The sequence below is a fragment of the Mycteria americana genome, chromosome 1, assembly GCF_035582795.1.
Source record: "Mycteria americana isolate JAX WOST 10 ecotype Jacksonville Zoo and Gardens chromosome 1, USCA_MyAme_1.0, whole genome shotgun sequence".
Lineage (NCBI taxonomy): Eukaryota > Metazoa > Chordata > Aves > Ciconiiformes > Ciconiidae > Mycteria > Mycteria americana.
Window position 1 is genome coordinate 191,629,436 of NC_134365.1, and position 24,404 is coordinate 191,653,839.

At 41.5% G+C, this 24,404-nt stretch overlaps 1 protein-coding gene across 8 annotated transcripts in view; it reads right to left on the reverse strand.

Moving 5' to 3' along the window:
• CAB39L (calcium binding protein 39 like) overlaps positions 1-24,404 on the reverse strand; it is a 63,610-nt gene that overhangs the window by 26,827 nt on the left and 12,379 nt on the right. For 2 of the 8 annotated variants that reach the window (XM_075489765.1, XM_075489773.1), the window contains exons 2-3: positions 18,327-18,589; positions 9,429-9,577 (exon numbers count right to left, since the gene is read on the reverse strand). In XM_075489765.1, coding sequence (XP_075345880.1) covers positions 9,429-9,530 — 102 coding nt within the window. In that variant the 5' untranslated portion in view covers positions 9,531-9,577; positions 18,327-18,589. Of the gene's footprint in view, positions 1-8,545; positions 8,622-9,421; positions 9,578-18,326; positions 19,130-24,404 lie in introns of those variants that run through there. The other 6 variants (XM_075489760.1, XM_075489743.1, XM_075489781.1 and 3 more) reach the window with 6 other exon arrangements.

Below are 24,404 nucleotides of genomic sequence, written 5' to 3' on the forward strand. Positions count from 1 at the left end.
TTTCACATGTGTGCGTGTGTGCTTTACATCCCACCTGCTCTAGCCATGGGGCTATGGAGGCAATGGCTCTTTCTGGGTCGGGGTATATTTAATACACACGTGACCCACAGCAAGGCTGGTTGGATTTTTTGGCAGGGAGTGGGAAGGAAGTAAGGGACAGGTTTAAGAGCAACGCTGAGAATGACAGCAAAATTCCAGGCAAGATGGTTAAAGATGCTGAAGATAGGACAGCATTTCACATCTGTATTACAAAACATTTATTTGAAATTAGCGGTTCGTTAGCTTAGCTGGGGGGGGGATCAAGACACACACAGAAAACCCAAGAGTCATTTGTAAAAGCTAACTGCACATTAATGGATGTTCAAAGCCAGATCAATAATTTCAATACATCTCTCACATGAACTGAAAGGAAAAATGTCATGCTTTCAAATACCACCCCATCAATCTGCATAACATAACACCCCAGTGCTCTGGAGAGGCATCTCTCAACTGCTACTGATCTCCCAACACTTTAATACTGACTAAAATCACAGACTTTATTCACATTAGTGAATAAAAATCCTAGAAAAAGTCTAGAAATCCTAAAAAAAACAATGAAAAGCCACTTTCACATTGCATCTACCTGGAAGATTCAAGCATTGATTTTGCACAGCGTAAAGAAACGTTCTCCCTCAATCTGTTTGTACCTACTCTCAGTTTTCTGCTAGTTGAGACAGGTCAGCATGAGTGGTGTGTAAATGAATATGACTACGTGATAACTTTAACCACAGCAGAAGTCTCGTTGTTCCTTACTGTCGCTCAGCAAAAGAGCCTATTTTTACCTCAAATGTTAGTGGTATGTCACTAGAGATATCCCACAGAGTACAGATGGGATTAACAACAGGGGTGCTATCTTGGAAACTAAAGCTCTAAATCTTTATAAGAGCTGTACAAATATTTTCATATCAAAGGAAAAACCCATACACTTTTGGCTTTTCACCCATTCTGCTGGGCAGGGTGTGAATATCTCTGGCATTCTGTGGTTTAAAAAAAAAAATTAATATCTTTCCTTTCAAGTATAAGTAGTCCTTTCTGATATGTAGAAAAAAGTCTGCAAGACGCAGCTTTAGGTTTAATTCTCAAAAACGAGGACAAAAAATAAAGTGCTGCAGGAGAAAATGAAACTACAGAACACCGTGGTGTTGATGGGCACAGCTGGGCACCACAGCTGTATTTCTCTAATCATCTGCAATCCCATCCACTCATCTTCTCAGCTTTTCTACATGCAATTTACATTTCGTGTTTAACTTCCTCACCCTTCATATCCTCTGTACAGTCCGTGGTTTGACATTCAACCCGCCACCAAAAGCTATGCCCGGTCAAACCTAAGGACTGCTCTTCTGTGCCTGTCCCTCACACAGATTCTTAAATTAACAGCCACTTCTACCCTCCACTTTGACATTTCCACTTAAATCTTACAGCAGTTTTAGAATAATACCCTAAGTACATAAGCACTGTTTCTGGGATGGAAACTTGCTCAAGACTCAGAGGGGGGAAAAAAAAAACCAAACCCAAAACAAATACCACATTCCAAGATCCAAAGACCCAAGATCTGTCCAAAACAAACAACAAAGCAAATGCATTCACTTGAATACATGGAAAATACGAGATGACAGAAACATAGCTGCAGAACAGCTTGTCGTAAGAAGCCAGACTGGTCCTGACCCCCTTTAGGAAAATTTGCAAAACCAACAAAAACCTCAGCAAGACACCCTTTCCCCCAACAATGCCACAAACAGAATTTTAGTGACAAAAAAAGAGAGACTTGATAGACACTCCAAAATCTATTATGACTTCCATACTGCTATTTATTCTCCATCAGTGGCAACAGCAACAATAGCAAAGTGCTGCAACTCTCACTTCAGCAGAAGTTATAGAGCAAAAGAAAAGGTTTCATAAAATATCTAAGCACTTTAAGCCATTTGTCTTGTTCTTGCAATTAAGCACAATCTTCCTTCCAGAATATTTTCTTTCTGTTCTCTAGCTATGAGTCCTTTACATCATGACTGAATTTATGCCATTATATTTAGAGAAGCCAGTGTGAGCAGAGGGAAAAAAGAGGGAGAGGAGATAACTAAACACAGAATCCTAAACAGAACAGCTTACGTATATTACATACAAATGTCAAAAGTGGGATACGCTGAACTTTGGACAGTTAAAGTTGCAGACAAAGGACAACAAAGCACAAGATGAAATGCAAGCTGATTTCCAGCACATGCATCAATTCAACGTTTGCGTTGCTGTCACTGCACAGACGTCAGGATCTTGACCTCCTAAAGCAACTCACAGGTTTCTGGTCTACAAGCATCTCAGTTCACACCGTCTAAACTTGGGAGGATCCAATTCCACTGCAGAACACTAAAATTCAGGGTGGGTACATGGGTAAGTCACAAATGAGTTACAAGGTTAATTTGCAATAGCTGTGTAAGGGGAGCGAAGGAGACCACAACCCGTACCGACATGTGCAGTGAAGGCAGTTTTTTCAATGACGGCCATTTCTTTTCTACTTTGGCCCAACACAGGACTAAGAAGCTATTTCCAACAAGAAATAACTCTTTATCCACAGAGCATAGTTTATAGTGACCAGCAACCCACAAGAGGTTTCTGGGTCCATTTTGAAATGTAACATTTTGTGTAAATGTTGAAGTCTAACAATTCTTGGACTACCTTGCTAGCCCTACTGGACTAGATGATGTACAATAGCCTTGGAGCTTGAGAAGTGAAAGCATAGATAAGCTTATATAACTTCTCTAAGTTAATTATAAATGTGCTCAGTCACCCCTGCTTACGAAGTTGGGAGTTTGTCACCATTGACATGTTTCTCCAAACCTACCAACAGCTTCAACAATGAGAGCTGGAAACTTTTATGAGTTGAAGATACTTGGTTTCAAGCTTGTTTTCCTCATAGATCAAAGTCTTGTCATTGTTGACTTAATGGGATCATAACACAAAGAAAGGAGCTTATGAAGACATTATTCCCTGAAATTCCATATGAAAAAAAAAAAAAATCTTCCCTGAAATATCTCAAGACTCTCCTCTCCACAGCATAATGAAGACCAGCCCATTTTGTTGCAAAGGTCTGGTCTTTATTAAAGAATGGGTAACACTACTATGCCTGTACTGAAATATTTCCATACTTCAGTGTTGATATTCCTTGCCCACAGTGCTAATGTTGGGTTCTTCAGTTTAACTTGCTTTGCTAGGTCTAGAAGACAATTTCTGAGTTTTATCTTTTTTTTTTTTTTTTGACAGATCTCTACAGGAGGGCTGAAAAGCACGACAATGCTCTTAGGGCAGTAATTTAACACTACTAAGGAATGCTGCAAAACAGTTAAATTTTTCTCTATATTCCACAATTATACAAGACAGTTCAATAAGGAGTTTCTTGGTTTTTTTATTAAGGGATTACAAATAAATCCTCCAAGTCTTAAAATTTTTCTGTTCTTCTAAAATCTTCCAGAGAGATTTTAAAGAGTAGCATGGAAGGCTAAAACAAGGGTCTTATCTGTTGTTCATGCAGAAAGCTGAATTTTTATTTCAATAATTACATGAGTTGAGACTTTCCGTACTCAAAGGCTAAGCTGTTTTATCTCCAACACTGCTTGTGTGTGATACAGCAAAATAAACAAAGCAGATCTTCTGCTTCAGAAGTCAAAACTTCATGAAGGCAGTTTTTGAAAAACCCTATTAGCACACCACAGAGATACCTTATCAAGAGTCCCCAACTTCAGCAACTTAAATTTCTACCTATTTGTGCTGGTTTTGGCTGGGATAGAGTTAATTTTCTACATAGTAGCTAATATGGGGCTATGTTTTGGATTTGTGCTGAAAACAGTGTTGATAATTCAGGGATGTTTTAGTTGTTGCTAAGTAGTGCTTATACTAAATCAAGGACTTTTCAGCTTCCCATGCTCTGCCAGGTGCACAAGAAGTTGGGAGGGGGCACAGCAGGGACAGCTGACCCCAACTGACCAAAGGGCTATTCCATACCATATGGTGTCATGCTCAGCATATAAAGCTGGGGAAGAAGAAGAAAGGGGGGGGATGTTCAGAGCAATGGCATTTGTCTTCCCACGTAACCGTTACGCGTGATGGAGCCCTGCTTTCCTGGAGATGGCTGAACACCTGCCTGCCCATGGGAAGCAGTGAATGAATTCCTTGTTTTGCTTTGCTTGTGTGTGCGGCTTTTGCTTTACGTATTAAACTGTCTTTACCTCAACCCACAAGTTTTCTCACTTTTACTTTTTTTTTTCCTGAGTCTCTCCCCCATCCCACGGGGGGGGCGGGGAGGGTGAGCAAGCAGCTGTGTGGTGCTTAGTTGCCAGCTGGGGTTAAACCATGACACTATTCCAACTGGCTTAATAAAAGTTAGCTCTACTTATAAACCTTGCCCTTCCCCTCTCCTTCGCTACTTATGGCAATTTCACATTTATCGTCACAGTGCCAATATTAAGTGCTCATGATCCACACCTATTATGCTTGCCAGAGCGACAGAGAGATGGATCTCCTGTTATGCAATGTAGATTCAATGCACATTTTTACTCCTCTCCAAGGAAGATTACAAAAACCATATGGGGAAAAGTATCAGGCCTTGAATATTCAACAGTCGGAGATCAACTTTTCAAGGCTTTCAGTGGGTTGCCTCTATTTTACCTCTGTTTTACCAACAGGTTAGAAGTTTCACACATATGTACATATGTTACAGGTCAGAAGGGCTTATTCTTACTTTTATTTATCCCGGGAGTTAATGTAACATTTATGACCAACCATAACAGTGAAGAAGAAACAGATTGCATGAACTTTCTCCACCTTTCCAAACTCAGATACCAAATATACATAAGAAAAATACAGGATGCCCGACATCTGGCATCTGCACAGTGATCAGGAAATCCTCAATTGTTCGTAAGAATATGGCGAATAGGATTGTACAGCTTCTGTTTGTGTACCGAGCATATTTCCAGGGCAAAAATATCTTTCTAAACTGTTGCTGTCTTGCACAGCAGCAGACAGTTAACACACACAGATGCCTGCCAGCGTGATGTTAAATACTCCAATGTGTTATTCAGTGAACTGCCAGTACTCCACGCTATACATTACAACCAAAACCATAAGGCTCCTTGGTTTGGCTTTGTCTTGTTTTAGCTTACAGTCCTGCTTAAAAATATTTGCACTGTGTGATTCAAACCAAATTTTCTCCTAAAAGAATAGTGGCAATGCAACTATCTCTACAAGCAGCTGTAAGGACTCCCAAGAAGAGCCATTAGCAGAATCTGAATCCAACATCTATCTAGCTTCAGGACCATCCCAACTGACTTATTCTTGGTACAATTTCATGCTAAATGGATATATAGGAAGAAATTGTAGACATTTTGGATCAGGAGGCATGAACTCTGTCATTTAGCAAAATATTATGGCCTAGTACTCAAGGAAGCTGGCAAAGACAACTTGGCCAAGCAGGCACAACAGGGAAATGCCTTTTAAAAGGCTGTATGATTAAATGGAAGAGACAGGTTTGCCCCACCTGGACATAAATTCCTTTCCCACTGTTAATCCTGCACTTAAGACAGGACTAAAGGTTGTAAGGTCCTTAAAAAGAAAAAAAAGCAACCAGAAGAGACAGGTTTTAAACTCTTGGCACCAGCACCTGATAGTATCTGGAGTTTCTCCCATCTCTAGAGCAGTAACAGGCCTTAGCAGAATGGGGAAGCTGAAACGTGAAACGCTCCACAAAACCCCAGGACATGCAGAGCTAGAAGGAAGGGGTGCCAGGCCCTTCTTATCTCGTTCCCTTCGTGTGCAGCAATGAAGTCGAAGGCAATTTTGCAACTGACTTTGGCAGCTGCAGAATCACATCCATGGGTATTTGCGTTCGCAGTAGTCACGCAACCGTTCTTCCATGCGAGTGCACACCACGTCCTCTGCATGCACCTCATCTCACACACTGGTCCCCAGCTGCTTTATCAGCGCAGGAGCAAGCAAGGTGAACAGGAGCTGAAAATGGCTTCATTGGTGCTATGTAAAAAAGCAGGATTTATTGATACAAATATTTGTTCCAGAAGTCTTAGAGTCTTTTAACTGTAGCCTTAATAAAATGCTGCTCTCCTGACCCTTCTGAACAGTACCAAATTTGTTACAGTACACGGAGATGAAACAGAGGACAGATTACAGTGACCTACCCGCACAGTCTCATTAGATATATTTAAGTGAAAGGGGAAGAAGCTAGACACTTCAGGTTATTTTACATCTAGCTTCACGATGTTGCTGAACTCTAAGGGTGCTGCAGCCTGCAGTTCTGCCTGCCAGGAGAACACTCCGCACGGCACCCTGAACCAGCTCTAACTCACTTGGGTTCATCTTCCGTGACAAACGGAAGCTATGCCAGACCAGCAAAGTCAGACCAGCTGGTCTTGGACCAGCTATGCCAGAAACTGCAAATCTTTCAGCTCCTCTAGGCCAAGCGCAAAGATTAGGCCAAGTTTCAACTGACCCCAGATCCATTCGCTGTACTAAAGTAAAAGCCGGTGACACTGTGAAGGCTTTTGCTGCAGGGCGGGTTTAGAAAATGTTACCAAACCTGTACGTGCCGCGGATGGCACTGACTCACGCGTGCCGCACCCGAAGGTGTTTGGTTAGCAGCGAGAGGGTGATGTGTTCAAGGACATCCTTCAGTGACATACTGGACGCCACCTGCACTGCTTTGTGCTGACCGGATTGAACGGCTGAACACAAGACTTCGATAAGTCGGGACGTCGTCCTCCTTTTTTTGTGAGATGGGTCAAGCGTCCTTTCTATGAATGTTCTTTTACAACATCCATCAACAAAAGACATGGCAGCATATCAGTAATAAATGAAGCAGTGTGACTAGTGTGTCATATGCCGTTCGTTCTTCCTCAGGTTCAACAGATCTGTCCACTTGATATCAGGGTTTCTCCCCTCTTGCTCCTGATTTATATGCATCCTCCGGTTACTACAGGAGTTCGTGCCAGAAAGAAGGAAGAGAGTCTAAGCTCTGAAGGCTTCATTTCCTAGGTATTTAAATACTTCCCTGCTTTTCTAGTTAATTCCAGAACAGGTATTTCTCGTTAAATTCAAGCACAGTTTGGTTCTACATGACCAAGATTAACTATTTATGGCATTTACAGGATTCTGTAATAAAACGTAATTAATCGTTCTTCACCACATCAAAGCCTGAATAGGATGTCAGCAATTGTATATCACAAGAACACCTTATTTATTTCAGATGTTGGAAGAGAGGAGGATGCTTGATAAAGAAGGCTTTAGTCCACTTTTCCAGCTCTGATTTACCCTACTTAATCCTCCAATTGTTACATTTCATTTGCCAGTGCTGCAGTACTTCCTTTAAAATAGATGTTCTTTTAAAAAATTTTAAAAAGAAGATATCAGAAAGAGCACTTCAGAGGAAGAGGAGCCAAGTGTGGTGGCATTTCTCAACCTGTGGTCTATCAGCCATCAGGATGTAGCTGAAAAAATGGCAAAGCTTTAAGCACACATACATCCATGCAAGCAAACAAACAAAAAACCCCACCCATAAAATAAACGTAAGAATCAAACATTCAAATTTAGCCTATTTTTCAGTTGAGAGTGTTTGAAAAGCATTATGGCAACACTACACACATTAATAGGTTTTAAAAAAAAAAAAGACACATGGAGGAACTGGGTCAAATTCAATCCTTATCTAAGAAGACAGATGCTAGCACAGTCAATAGAGTTCAGTCAAAGTCTGAGTCGGTCCTATTCTATGAATAACAAAAAGCATCATAAAGAAGGAGTGCAAACTTCTGTATATTATGTGTGTACATGGAAATGTGTCTCAGAAAGGATGTATAATTGCAGAGAAGCCACTTGTAAGTATAAAGGCATGCTATCTATCAAGTTGTGTCCTCCCCCCTTTTCCCATTACTCAGAAAGTCTTAACTGATCTGCTGTAAAATAAGCATCGTCATTAAATTCACGAGCTGTTTCCATCATAATACGCTGGGGGAACGCTCCCATATCTTTTGCTTTGTGAGGAAAACACACACCAGCTGTTCTGACTTTTATGAAAAATTTACATTGAGTTCTCGATTTTCTAAGAAGTCTGAATTTCTCCTCCTTTGCCACTGACACCCAAATAAACAAACCAGCTCAAAGCCAAAAATCCTCAAAACCACAACCCAGAGGAGTCATGCTGCAAAGCAAATTGAAAATAAACCCTAGTCTAGAGCTTCTGCTTTGAATGTCGTCTTTAATCAGGCTCCGAAGGACAAATTCAGCAGGGGAGGGCAGACTCTGTTGGTTTATTTAGTTACTTATTTTAAGTTTTAGTTCAGAGTCAAATTTTCTCAGTGCTTTTCAGTTAACCAAAGGTATTTCAGCATGAGACATCAAATACCAGAGGCCTCCCTGTGTGACTGATCTTACATAATTAACACATTCTGAGCTACTTGCTTTGAAGCGAAAAGTTTGAAGAGGATTTCACTAAGGGCATGAAGGGCTCTGTGCTTACCTTTTGGGTTGGGTTTGTTCTAATACAGGCTCCTGCACAAGGTGTGGGAAGCACAAGATGCACACACAAACATCAGCTGCATGAAAACCGTGTTATTGACACTTATCAGCTATTTCTGTTTCCACTGATATTCAGTTTTAAGCTAAAATTAGTTTGTTGTTAATTAAAATCATATACTTCTACTACAGTAATATATAGAGGGCCAGAGTCTCAGATGAAAAAAAAAATTAAATTATTTTATGTAAGCACAAATTCGTAATTGGGAGTATTTTGTATGCTGGGGTGCATCTCCTCAACTGGTCACTGGAAAAGTGGCAAAAGTAACTCGGGTCTGAGGAGAGCAACAGTATTAGCAAAACCTAGCACTATAATTAGAATACAAGTAGAGCACCTCATTTAGGAAGCACTAGCGCACAGAAGACTGGAAAGGATCAGTACAGTGAGATCTCTTTTATATACACCTGAATACATACAGGTTTGCTGTTTTATGCGAACAATGTTCATCAGAAGTAAGTTTTGCTCTGTGGGTACCTACACGTTAATTGACAGTCTCATTTGTTACCCTGCTAAAACAATTAATGGTATAATAATTTTCAAATAGCCTTCCAAGCTGTTTTGTTAGATGCATTACTATTTGAAGTAGTAGGAGATCACCCTTTGTTTTGGCTGAGGCTTCTGGATCTCAACATTTTCTTTTTGGCCCGCAGATCTGTTGTACTTTACTTTTGCAAAAGCCCCCCGATTGCAGCAGGACCATTCAAACACAAAGCTACTTATATGTGCAAGCGCTTGCAGAACCAGGGCAAACACAATTTTATTCTCTTTATTCTATTGTTTCCCCGGCATAAAAACCTTATTGGTCTTCTATAACATTACCTCATACCTTGTCTGTCTTTTTTTCTTGTTTTTCCAATATGGCCATGTTTTCTTTCAGAATTTTCACAATCTCAGCAGGATTTTTGTGCGATTTACTAAACAAAGGCATGGTGTTTCTTCACCTGGATTTCTTCCTTCAGGACAGAAGAGGACTGCCTTAAATCAAACGAGAAACAAAAATAGCTTTTAAGATTTATATGAAAATGCAATAAAAACACACAAAGACATGAACAAGAAAAGGTTATGCCTCAGGCACTATATTTTGCTTCAGCTACTCAGTAGAGCAGTAAAAGTTCTCACGTACCATTATTGCAAGTTCATCCAGGATTCACAAGCCACCATTAGCACGTGGAAAGCAACTACTCAGCACCTGCACAGGAGCTGGATGCTTCCTAAAGCCCCTGGCCTACTCCAGCTGGTCAGTGCTCCAGCGAGTCTATGCCTATGTCCAACATTTTTTGGACACTGCATATCTGGCAGGCTCCATTAGATTTCTGATAGGAGTTTCTGCCAAACTTCATCGCAATGCAGATAACTAACTGTAGACGCCAGCATACCAAAAGCGTCCTTTGTTTAGTACATCGCAAGGTAAGGTCCCAGCTTCTCCACCATCACTCCTTCTTCTTCAGCTGCTTTTCTTTTTCAGCCTAAAGCTTCTTGAGAAGAAGCAGTTGAAGCTACCCCCTAAGTCTGACAGACTTCAAGAATCTGTGGGTCAGATCTCACTTGTGTAAAACATTGCCTGAATTAAATAAGGAACAGAGGATCAGGCCCAAATACAGACACAAATGTTTTCATGACATTTAAATGAAAGACTGAGCATTTTAATGAAAATTGTTTTGTTTGTTTAATGTAAAACATTCTTCCTCTGTATGGTTAGAAATGCAAATACCACATCACTCTGTTTATACATGAAAGAAACCAAGTAGCTCAGTTTCTGATCCTACACAGCATTAAGTTGTGCATTCCCATGGGTTTTGCTGAGGGTCCGATACAACGATCTACTGAAGTCAATGGACAGACTACAGATGGGAATATGCTCTGGTTAAGGCAGTACCACTTTCCAGGGAGAGCACAGCACCATTCTGGACTGCATTCCAGTTTGTACAATAACGAAGAAGAGTTAAAAAAAAAAAAAAAGGCAAAAATAATCTCAAACTTTCATCTTTTTCCACAACAAAAGACAACCATCACCATCCCTCTCCACACACATTTGCAAGATTAGTTGTGAAAACAAAAATATATACACGAACCACTTCAGTCTCCTTATTCTTCTTCAACTTTTACAATTTAAAAAAAGCTTTATACAGGAGGTTTTAAAGGAGAGAGTTAAACAAGCCCAATACGCACAGTATAAAGAAGAAAACCCAGCGGTCCCAAAGAACCCAGTCCTCTCATGCTCCATTGTTACTACTGACACACTACAGAGTCCACCAGGAAGTATGACCCCATTTGTGCCATACATCCATGTGGTACTAATCCCCAAATATCCTATGGAATTAATACCCAGATTAGATACACATTCTATTACAACCATAAATAGCAACCATATAAACCAGCCAAGTACAAAATTCAAACCATAGAGGAGTACTTTAAAAAAATAAAAAATAAAAACATTTCAAAATATTTTTGCAGATTATCTTTACACAGTTTCTATGACACACAGGAAATATTTTTAAATGTCTTATTTAAACCAAAAGTTCCTTTACAGTGTCCAGAGTAGGTGAATTTGTATATAGCTTCCCATTTGTTGCTAGGTCAGTTTTACAGCAATATTTTCATGTCCAGCATCTGAAAGCTCACCACTTTCAGATTTCCATTTTCAAGCTCCTCACGGTTCAGTTCAAACTCATTTTTATTTCTGCAATTTTGGCTACATAACCTTCACTCCTTGGCTGAGCTCTCAACTGTGGAGTCCTGCTCCCACGGAGCTTGCAACCGCAAGCTTTGGCAGCACCATCCAACTAGCAACAGAGCAGAGTCACACCTCAACCTGACAACGTGCAAGACTGAAGACGGGCTATACTAACGACTAACTCATTTGGGCATGTTCAGCTACATACAAGCACTGGAAAAGACTGGGATGCCAGTATTATACAATAACTTTGTTTAAAAGCTGCTAGCAAGCGCCAAGAACCCCATAATCCTGCACATGCTGCAATTAGAAGATTAATAATTCACAACATGCTTCAAGAAGGACCTGATTCTGCATGTTTTTATTATCTGTGAAGACACAGCATGAGGATGTGAAGATGCAAGAGAGAGAGAGAGTCTGAGAGCAGGAGCTTAACAGGCACATTGCATTTCAGAAAAGAAGTATTTTCATCCAAGGTGGGGTAGGTTTATTCAGGTTGCTGAAGCCATCTCTTCATCTTCCCCTTTCAGAAGTCTCCACACAAGTACAAGCAAAGGAGGAGGAGATCTTTCATTTTTAAATTGAAGTACTCATGAGCTAGCGGTTCAGATTTTAAAAAAATGAAGTCCACATTTCTAACTGAAATGTTGACTATAAACACATTTTCCTCCAAAAAAGTAACTTACATAGACTGTCTAGACTATGGTGTCTGTATTTAAATAATCATGAATTTTGCCATAAAACTCCAACAGCCAGGCTAGCACTTTTCCACTGTATAGTTCCAGTCTCACCACCAAGTCACCACAGCATCGCTCAGTGATAAACTACCATTTCTCTTCACTTCATATCCTACCAGTGTCCTAATCGCAACAGTGAAATCACCGATAATAGAGCAGGAAGGGACTCAAGAGGCTGTTTAGTTCATCCCTCTGCTGAACAGAGCCAAGTCTCCGCTTCACTTCATTTATCAGTCTTACATACAAAGCAAAGCATCCGCTATATGCAAGCGGAGGGAGACAGAGAGAAAAAGGGGAAGAGCCCCAGATGTGCAAAGAAGAATGTTTTTGGTTTTACCACTTTTCAGGACACTGTTTTTAACCCATCAGCATCTGACAAAAGATGATCCATCACTTCAGAAAATACATACTGGCAGCTGCAGGTTATGGTCCCTTTTGCCTCTCCATGCAAGAATCTCCTATGGGGCACATGCTACTCACAATTACAGGTAGAAGCAAATGGGGGTAAAGTCACTTTGCTAAGACTTGGGAGTTGTACTCCTTAGTCTTATGACTGGCTATTCCATGAGGCACATGGCAAAACAAGGACCCCTCTCCTCTAGCTCTGCTCCTCATGATTGGATTCTCCAGCATCAAAGAAAGCATGAGCTCTTGCTAAAGCTCTTAACACAGCTGGGCATTTCTGCCCTGTCCTCCTCCTTGTATCAGCTCTCTGCTCTCTCAGCTTTATTTGGAAGGTCTTCTCTTCGGTAAGGCACTAATTTGGTTTAAATTCCCTATTCCTTTCATCACTTATTTTCAGTCCATTTTTTGGAACTCAGTATTTTCCAGGCATCTAGCCCTCTGTCAAGGTTGCTTGACATTGGCCAGTAAGTTCAAAAGTTACCATGGGAGGAGAAGTAGGATAAGAGATGGACAGTATGACCACATAAGCTTTGTTTTCTCAATAAATCAGTCTAAAAATAACTGAAACACAAAGATGAATGACAACTGAAGAGAATGCAACACAGGCTTACCAGAAGTAGCTCATACTACAATCCCTTATGAATATTATTTTCAGACAGAGAAAACACAGTAGAACCTATGCATCTGACATGGAAATACACTGAATTGAATATAATAGAAAATAAACTAGTTGAAGGACAATTACCATGCCCACTGATCATCTGAGAAGGTAAGAGCAATTTGGGGATGGGATCTTATTTAGAGAGGCATAGGAATTAAGAGCCTACCCAAAAATTGTGGTGAGTCAAAATAGGAAGATACTATCAACACAGAAGAGGACTGGAATATCATTATCTGAGAAACTGGATGGCCTCAAGGACTGAGATAATAAAAATGGGATAAAAAACAAGAGTAAAAAGTATCAGATAATGCTGAATGGGAGAAGAGACAGAGAGATGGTAGATGCCCCATCCCTGGAAACATTCAAGGTCAGGTTGGTTGGGGCTCTGAGCAACCCAATCTAGTTGAAAGGGGCTCATTGCAAGGGGGTTGGACTAGATGAGCTTTAAAGGTCCCTTCCAACCCAAACTATTCTATGATTCTATGAATATCTGTTTCAAGCTGAGGACTTACCATGAGAAACGACAAAAACAGATACCCGATGACTACATTGGTATTTTACAGACAGGAGAAAGACAAACACAAATCCATGATGAATTAAGAAAGTAACCAGTAGAAATACAAAGGTAGGCATGCCTTTGTACAAAGTCTTGATGGAACTTCATATGGAACATTGTACATGATCCTGAATACCTGCAGTCAAGTTAACAGAGATTAGAGTGGGTGCAGAGAAGGACTCTAGGCTGGCCAGAAAAATGGGAAGACCAGCATATCTAGGAGGCTAAAAGTGCTCACCTTGGTAAGCTTAGAATGAAAATACAGGGAAGCCCAAGAAGTAATTTCAGCTCAAATAACAATAACACTTTATTTATGCAGAAGCAAGTGGCTATAAACTGCCAATGAATAAACTTAAGCTGAATATGTAAAGGTTTCCAACCATTGGAGCTTTCAGATTTTGAAATTACCTACTCTACCAGGCACACTACAGAGCATCTGTTCATAAATTTTTGACACTGCTGTCTGGCAGCAAGGGACAGGGCTGAATGAGCCCCTTTCTTTCCTACTTTCTAGGAAAACTTTTTCCATCTAATGGTTATTCAACAGCATATGTTTTTATAACATCAGAAATGCATTGTGGACACTCCTGAATTTGTAACGGGGGACCAGCCAACTTCTGAAACATTTAGTTGTGATGTTATTTCACTGGTGCTCTTGCGAGGAGCTTATGAGACTAAGGAAAGAAACAGCTGTATCTCACCGGACCGACTCCCAGCCTCAGAGATTGTCTCTCCTGGTCGCACGGGGAACGTCCTGGCAGGGCTGTAGTGGGAACAGTGGTTTCCAAAGTCTGCTGTTGCCATCAGCATGAACAGGATGTTTCAGCCGCCAGAGCCAGAGTCTCCAGCGTATTTTATGAGCCCTACTTTTACAAAAATACTTTCAGGGAATATAATTCTGTGTTTGTTTGGGAGAAAAAAATGGCACTGATTTAATTTTAGGTAAGTGACAAACAACAAAAGGCAATTTTAAAGCACCATTTTCTAAATGTTTGGCTGTTTCTGTTCAAGTCAGAAAGAAAGAAAAAAATATATCACACAGACTAAAGCAGCAAGTTGAATCCAGAGGTGGACGAGGTTTACAAGACGTGAGTATTAGGGTATTCAGTAGCCTGTCAAAGGTAACATAACATTCCTTCATACTCAGGGCATGCCTTCCCTCAGAGGCCTCCAACTCTGCAAACATTTAACCAAGATGGAAAACACACTTCCAAAAAAATCTATATACCTGCTGTTACTCTGCCCCCTCTGCAAAGGGAGAAGCTGAAGCACAGAAAATTAGAAGACTTACCTAAGGCCACATAAAAAAAAAACAGTGGCTGTGTGAGGAATGAAACACAGATCATTTGACACCAAATCTTATACTTTATCAGTCTTCAAAATACCTCTTTTGCCAGTTTATCTGCTCATAAAGGGAATGCACTAAAAAAAAAAATCAGTGCAACTTGAGCTCTTTAATACAACTATAAAGTACAGTAAGAGATCTAGCTGTTTATAGGCACCCTCCCCAATTTCTTTGCTCTTAATCATATACTTTCTCAAAAGCGCAGCTGAACTTGTAAGCACGATGAAGGCAAAACGCAGACAGCAACATCACTCTACTGGCCCATCCCACTATGAAGTGACTCAGTTAAGCAGCTTGGTAACAAACACTTCCTCCTGACCATGAAGGCAAGAACGGGAGAGAGCACGTGAGCCCATCCATGCACTCTTCACAGACGTTTCTCCAGACAAGCCATTTGGTCTTCAAAAACGAAGGAGTGAAAAAATTTCCTTCCCTTCAAGTATCAGACATCTGTCTTGTCTTAGTTCCTAACCTTCATTGACTTATTGATCAGAATTAAAACATTTCAATAACTCATATGGGATGAGAGCTTCTTGAATGGAAAAAAAGACCTTCATTTTCCATTCACCCCAGTGTGCCTAAGACCCACATATTTGGGGCCTGAATCAGCACACTTTTTTCATAATTTTGCCTAATTCAGTCTCTACATAATGGAAGAGATGCTTTATTCCCTCCTTATTTCTCCCTCCTGCCATATTTGGGAAAGTTGTTGCAATTACAGTCACGTACTCAAACCAGGGGATGGAAGCCCCCATGTGTGATGATCACCTGGAGAAGTCCAATCCATCCTCCGCCGTGCAGTCCCCTCACATGACCCACATTTCATTCGATACTCAGAAGCAATCAGAGCTACACAGCAAGTAACTTCTCTGCAAATCCTCAATCAGCTGCAGATTTTGGAAGGTACATTGCAAATGAGACAAAAGATTAACAGAAGAGAGAACAGGTTTACGGTTAGGGTGAATGAATGCTATCTCTGCTTGGCAACAAAATTATTCCAAAAACTCAAGAAATTACTCATCATAAGCCTTGCTGTTGGCTACTTGTTGCATGACCTGGAATGAAGGTGGATATTAGCTGAAACTTCACCTGAACACACAAAACATTGCAGTAACACCTACCATTGCCACAAACATCTTTTTTTAGCAGATGGCAAGCATCCTGAAGATCAGACATGGAAAATAAGTAGGCAGCTCTGCCGTTAATCTGATCACCTCTACAGAATGAGAATAATAATATCACATAGCTGTTCAATGCTGTTATGAAACTGAAGGCATTCATGGTGATGCTCCACTTGAGTGCTGTGGTGTAGTTCTATGGAAGCACTCAAAGAAATTAATAATTCCATTTTTAATTGAGTTCCTGAATGCCCATTCAATGAAAAACAAAAAGCCTATATAGGCTCTCAGCAAATACGGGGGATAAAATGAAACACCGAATAGCTATCTGGTCACTGAGGCCACAGTTTGATAAACGCTTTGTTCCATGACAGTGCCACTCTGCTCCACATCTATTCACATCCCTACAGCCTCTGTTGGAGTGGTACAGCTGTTTGCAGGGCCACATGGTGAGCCAGGTCAGGGAACTGACCCAGGTTAACAAAAAATAGCCTGGCGGGGGAAAAAAAGGCCACAGTGGTTTCCAGTCCAGTTCTCCCCACAGTCTTACAAAGAGCTGTACCAGCACAAGAGGGGAAGAAGGGGATGAAAGGAGGGTAGAGAGACAGGGCTGCTGGAGGAGATGCTACAGCTCAGCTGTTCACCAGCCAAACCCAGAATGAGGCAGTGATGATGGGAAAGGGGGTATAAATGTGTGATGATACAAACTTTATGAAAGTATCCTGAGTAGGGTACAGAGAACAGACTACATTGGCACAGATAAATGCCAAACTTCAAGTTAGAAACCTTTTGAGTGTTTGACTTCGCTGCCTAGTGTCCTTTTATTGCAGCAAGTCCTGTGCTACCACATCTATTATTATTATAAAATATTTATTACAAACCAGCATTTACACACTGCAATGCCAGGTAACATTCAGGTTCTAAAGCCACGCAGAAGCAGCGTCTTGTGGCACCATACTCACACCTGCATCAATCATCTCTGTATCACAGGATTACACAGGCTCTCCCACTCATGCTAACAAACTAGCTAGAAGTAGTAGGTTATTACTTTATGTTGAATAAAACTAGAAAGATAAGAAACCAGTGGTTTTACAGTCACCAAATTTGCAGGCTTGATGAGTCAAGAATATTTGGGATCCCTATTTCCATTTGTCACCATGGAGGTCTTTCAAACCTAAAAAATTAAGAATTCAATTCCATGCCTAACTGTAGTCCATAGCAAAACTCCCACAAGCTCAGTCATGCAGAAAGAGGTCTCTTAGCTAACGTCTCTGAAGTACACACAATTCTAACAGAACAGCCCTTAACAGCTTTTCATTTACTTAAGTAAAAGGGAAACAAAGTTAAATTTCCAGTTCTAGTAGTAATAATAACTGTAGAAATAATGGAAACTGGTAATATAATTTAAATAACATAGGCAGCAGCCAGGAGGGAATAGGACTTCCTCTAAACCCATTAGCGAGGAACGTGAATACTATTTTTGCTTTTTGTTCAATATTACTGAAAGTTACCTCTCTACACAGCATTCACTTGACCATGTCCTTAGCAAGCCTGCTGTGTTACTTTCAGTAGCTTCATAACACATTAAAATAATTTGCTATAGCAGTAATTTTAATTTCACTTTACTACTATATTAGTCCAAGAAAGAATCTTTGCTCAGAAAAAAAAAACTTCCCTTAAGCTCAAGGAAAGTTCTGCCGGCTAACGACTTCATGAATAGCCCATTCCACGGAATTAGCATTTCAGGTTGATGAGACCTATTGACTATAAATAATGAGATGGTTAATTTACATACGCCGTTTCTTGTGACAGTTCACACGCGCACTCATCCTCCCCTCATCTCTAACCATTTCCCAATGTCTTATGCAAGTGGCCACACGCTCATTCCTCTGCATCTCAAGAGCCAGGCTGCAGCTGCAGGCAGTCAGCAAAGAGGAGCAAGAGAAATGATATATTGCAGATATTTTATTTTTGGAAACCACACTGTAAATAATGCCATTTCCAGAGATATTCCATGGACACGGAGCGCTTGGTTGCGGAGCCAGCGCCTTATGTAACAGGAGGAGTATTGTTTAGGGTTGCCTGCTTTAAAAAGCCACTCCTGGTAACACAGTTTACAAAGCTATAAAAAGCTAACAGCGTAACTATCGAGAACAAGCGGGCAAGCGGTTTATTACAAAAAGCCTGGTGCTAACTGGAAAAAGAAAAGTTTTATTAAATCACTTAACTTTCTCACTCGGGGGACATCATGTCGGCTGACACTTACTGTGTGCAGAAAGGTGGGAGCTCCTAGGCAGCCCTGCGCAGCCCCATGGCCAGGTGCTGAAGACAGCTCTGCCGCCTCCCCGCAGCCCACGCCACCAGCAGCCGCCTTCAGTTATCTTCCATGTAATTCTGCTTTTTCCTCCCTGCCGATTATCGACACGTGGCAGAGACAAGGGATCCCGCAACTCGGCCTCCCGCTCTTCTTCTGCCAAGCGACCGTCAGCCTCTGGAAAAGCGTTAGCAGAAAGGATCGCTTGAAGATGCCCAGGCACTCACAAGCAGCTGTAAATTTCCACTCCCCGCTGCCTGCAGCCAGACTCCCAGCCTCTCTCCGGCTCCTCACCGTTCCTGCTCCGACTAGCTCCGTGGCTGGGTGTGCATTTTTCCCCACCGCCCTCCCAGCTTCCCACTCCCTCGCTCGTCTTGCTCGCAGGCTCACACACCCCCAAACTCCACGTCAGAGGAACGCGTGGAAAAGCAAAGGGAAGAAGCGATCGCTCCGCCGAGAGATTTCTCCAGGGTTAAGGGAGGAGATGTGACGATTTCGCATCACTTCTGTAAGTTTCCATTCCCCTCTGAAGTCTGTCGGTGTAGGGGAGGCATCGCTGACGGGTCCTCGCACCATCACGTGGCGGAGGCTGCTGGAATTAAATTATTCACCTTGCCATCCTGCTGAGAATGCAAATAAGGGAGCCCAACAACGGGTTGTTGTTACAAGATAATAATAAAATCAACATGCTCACGCACCACATCTTTCATCGGAGTCCTGCCCAGAGAAGCTGAAGTTAAGCTACTTCCTGCCTGACTATATATTATAGCATAAAGATGCAAATACTTTTCCACAGTAATACTGGAGAGGAAAAAAAACCTGCGGTATACTCTAACCAAAATTTAGATCCCACTGAAGAAAAACATTAGGCTAAAGTATTTTTTCAAAAGCTAATGTGATGGGGAAAAAAAAAAAAAAAATCATACAGTTGAAGTATTCTGAAACAAGTACTACCAGCTATTATCAAGCACACAAATACAGCAAAATGCAATTAAAGGAATTTTTAATGCTTCACTTTTCTCTCTCAGCAGCTATTGCTCAGCAAGCGCCACATATTCCCAAAGGGAATGGCAAGTGCCTTTCCCCCCCTCAGCTGTCTAACAAGCGTTGAGAGCAGGGAACGGAGGATGCTTTACCAGCCACCACGGGCACTGCAGGATGGGATTTAAATCCCATCCTCACCCAGATCTCAGCTGAGCCCCAGCAGGGACGAGAGCCCAGCACGTATTTCTGCTGAGGATGCCAGCTCGGGGGGAGATTTCACCTCCCGTCCCCTCTTCCTCAGGGCAAAGCCCAGACAAAGTCCTACATTATTAAAAATAATTCTGTATGCTACATTTGCTCTGGGAGCTAATCTCAGCCCCTGCCGCATACCAGCACTACAGTTGCATCAGATCTTGATTTAGGGCTCACTTGCAGTACCTATTCACAGCCCTATATTAAAGGCAACCAAAAAAGCAGGAGAAGCCTCATTTCTGAGGAATACAGATGAAACAGCCACCTTTTAAAGGGCTAACATCCTTTGGTAGCCATCCCAGCTCCTAACCGAGGCAAACAGGAGTATCCCACATCCTCACTTTGAAGAGCCAACAATCAGCAACTTGCCCGTCCCTCCCGGGCTCAGACGCAGAAGTCGTCCCTGCTCCCCTAACCTCCCCGCGTTTGCTCCTGCGTTTGCACAGGAGGTGCCAAGCCGACCTCAGATCAGCAGATTTGTGCTCTCAACTTATCTGTAAAGCACGCCACCGTTTCTGCTTACGCTTTACCTACCAGATCATCAAGATACCTCAGCCCCACGTTTTTGGACTGCCCTGAACAGTGCTGGGAACAGGCACTAGTGCTGCTCCCACTGCACCCAAAAGCGCTGCAACAAGTGACACCAAGTGGCAATTTCTGCTCCAAACCTGTAGTGAAATCCTCCTCCAGCACAGAATTAAAGGCTTCACGTTAGACACCCCCAGCCAGGCTTCCTCTCTAGGCCAGCTCCAGAGAGAGCTCAGCGAGGGACGCTGTGGATGCCAAGCTCGGAGCGGGACGAGCCACTCTCCAAAGCGGCATCTTTCTCCACGAAGCTTAGCGGGCATGTGGACAACCAGCACAGGCTGCCGTTTCATGACATGAAGGGCTTGGGGGGGAAAAACTGGCACCGGGCATCGTTTCATGGGTGCCTTGCTCTGCCCCAGCTTGGTGGGGAGAGGGAAGGGGCACTGCGCCCTGCGGCACTTTACACCCACTCTGGGGTTGGCCCTTTCTTTTTTATCGGATACCACGGCCTTTGGGTAAACGCCATAGCGAAAGTCAAATGATAACAACTCTGCCCTTGGGCTACTACTGAAGGTACCAGCTTATCCTAAGGTAACACAAAAATCTAAGTATGCCATGTCATTAATTTCCACTATGTGTTTTTAAGAGAACAACTTTTTTCCTCTAACTCTCCTGAGGGAAAGTATATCCTTTCCATAGTGCATCCACCACACTTCAACAGGTAAAAAGACACCCCTCTTTTGCCCCGTGGAGTTCAACGTTGGTGGGTGCTACCCTGCAGTTGAATAATCACAAAAAAGATTGAATAATTACAAAAAAGCTGTTTTAGTTGCACATTAAGGGGCCCCACTGGATAATCTGTGTATCACTGAGTTCCCTGAAGTATTCACAGACCGTTCTGAGTAAGCCGCCCTTTGGAAGCATAAGAAATTTATCTAGAAAATTATTATCCTCTGTTTCGGGCTAAATATGCCTGTTTTCCTCGTTCTGAGGAATAAATTGAATATGCGCTCAATTTACAGTCCAACTCTGCCAGTCTTCTACCTGAGGAAATACTTTTGGGCTTTAATAGGAGCCCTCTACACACCAGGAGAGCAAGAAACACGCCTGCCCCCATACCTGCATTGCAGCAGGAGAAACAGTACGAAGCAGAGTAGCTAAAGGGGCAGGGGAAAAAAATTTCTCTGCTATTCCAATACTCTCTTTCATCTTCAGTGCAGTTAATTCTCAGATGACAGGAAAAAGCCCTGGACCATCCAACAGGAATTAACCTGTAATTACTTAGTGCTCTTACCTGTTTGGTTTTTTTGTTGCCAAGAGGTTATTAAATATTTCAAAAGAAATGTTTTCTTCAATTCTTAATTTGTAGCCATCTCAAATCTGGAATGATGTAATTACAAATAGCCAACAATTCTTTATAGTCTCAAAGTACACTGAAAAAAAAATCTCTGTGCACTGCTAAAGGACTCCAGCCTCCACATATTTAAATTCCATTATATTTGTTTCCTTTAAAGTGAGCAGAGTCCTCAGGCTAAAGAATGGTTAGAGTACTTTTGAGAAATGTTTGTCCTTGCTTTCATAACTTAAAATCATTCAATCTAATAAAGACCAAAGGAAGAAAAACCCAGTCCATTATTCCTGCCCTTTCCATTTATTTTCTAAAGTGGAAAAGAGAAATTAGGGATCTTGAACAATGACTGTGGTAGCAATAAATTACAGCAGCAGATGATAAACATGCAGTACATATATATTCATTCTGCTCATTTAATCACCCACTTCCAGTCTGTCTACCTCCTCCGAGATTACTTCCAGCATTCCAAAGCCCTAAGCAGCCTCAGATGATAATAATAATAATTATTATCATAATCATCATCCATTCTTCCTTCACCCAAAATTGCTCAATGCCAAGGCCCCAGGCCATCAAAATTCAGTTCTCCACAGTGACAGGTTTAATTGTGTAATACTGGATATCAAGAGGAGAAACTTTAGGATGCTAAAAGGATTCCCCCACCCTCCAAAACCTGAAAACTAAAGAACCTCCCCCCCCCCAGGATTTCATCCTACTCTTACAGATCCCAAGATATCAACATTATGGCAGTTTATCAGGGTAGAGGGGCACTAAAACCAAATTACTTCTATTATCTACATCGTAAAGCTGTTACACTTTAACTCAAGGCATTTAGCTTTACAACAAAGCAATATAAAAAGTGTGCCCAACAACACTTCTAAAACCTTATAAAATAAAAGGAGAGACTTTACAGTAACTCCGTGCTTATATGTTATTCTACAAGCTCACAGTCATTTTCCTCAGATCCCCTGCAAGAGCAATGTGGCCACTCCAAATTAATGCCATTAAAACTCTTCTTCATCTAATCGATCCCCAATACAAACATACACCAACACCCCCACTTTCTCTTTTTCTCCCCCATATAATCTCGGAGGGAGACAAGCTCAGAACTGAGCCTACACACCAGTCCTCCCAAAACAGCCACCAGCACCAAAAGGCAAATTAGCATTTGGCTGCTCATCCAAATACAAAGCAAGGCAAAAAAGGGGTGCAGTGTACAGAGGGGCAGGTGGTTTTCCCTATGGCCATTTAAAAAGCAGCAAATCTTCTGGTGTCTCTCAGGACTAGAAAATTGAAATTTCTTGAGTGAAGCGTGGGGGAACAGAGAACAGCCAGAGGCAGCGGCCGACCTGTAGCTGCATTTTAGCTGAAGTAAGTGGGAGGATGTATATGGATGCTTTGTACAAGCTATTCCTAAAAATGCAAACATATCTTCAATGGTTTTCCCCTCTTCTTCCTCCTGGCTCCCTCTAGTGCTTTTAAGCACATACTGCCTTTTCCTTCCTGTTTTATTTAATGCAAATATAAACAATTGCTAAGATGTTTTGTGGTTTGTTTTTTTTTTTTTTTTTAAGATCTGCACTAACTCTTAAAACTGCTCAGGAGTTTTTACTGAACATATTATTCATGTATACATCCCTCCAGCAATCACACATTGACACTGGCCTTTCTACCAGAAACCTTTATGTATTAAATACTTTATGTACAGGCTAGCATATTTAAAGTTTTACTCATTTTAAAAGGCATCCATCAGTTCCATCCCTAGACAAAGTCAGCTAAAATGAATCCCTTTCCTTGCACATTCCCCCCTCCAAACAGGAATTACGTCTAAACAGGGGGTTACTAAAGCCCCAACAGCTGAAAAATAAAGCAGATGAAAAATTTTATGCCTGCTCTAAAGAGTCACTTATAAAATGTTAATTGCATCCCTTATCTGCTGTGTCCCAACATAAAACAGTTAAGAACCATACCTGCGCTCCCACTTTTAGGAGTGGAGGAACAGTGAACTCATGACAACATCACGCTTTTCACCTGTGGACGTATGCAAACAGAAACCAGTCCTCCAAAATCAGCAACTCCCTGAAGAGCTGAGCAGGTATTTTTAATATAATTAAAGTCTTCAGCTCTCCAAACTGCTTCTATCCCAGCTCTGTATAGTCAGCCACTTCAGTGGCCATGTTTGTTTAAGGTCCATTCACAGAATTAAAAATGTGAAAAGGAAAGTTCATTTCAGAAGGAACAACAAAAAGAGCTTTGCTGAAGATCTAAAACTTAACCTCTCATCACACGTGTACCACGAGAGGCCCAATCTTACAGTTTGTATTGCAGCACACTAAAAAAAAAAAAAGTTCTTTGCAGTAGCAACAAACAAAAGTTATACATGGCCAAATAAGCCCTCGCTGCCTAGTATGCTGGAAGACAGTCCTTGCATCACTGCTAGCACTTTTTTCCACGAGATTGCGAAAGTCTTTCATGTGTATAAGGGCATTTATCTGCCATTACGCATTTCTGAAATATTCAAACAATATTAATACTGTTTAGTCTTGCAAATACGGAATTTAGTTGCTGGTTTCCACGTAACTTCAGCAAGCAATTTTCTTAATGTTAGACATGAGTTAGTAAGACAGCATGGGGTACTGCATGTTAAGACATCGTCTTCCAACATGCTTGCATACGCGAAAAACCCTGTCTATGTTCCCTACGACTTCCCTGGTGGTAAAAGACAATGGAGCATTCCTAACCAGAACTTTAAACTTCCTAATAGTGCTTGAAGCTGAAAGCTGTATTAGTGCATATTCATCTCACTAATGGTGACGTGCAATGAAAATACTAGGCAGATCAACTGCATTTTGATGACAATAATTTCTTTATACATAATGT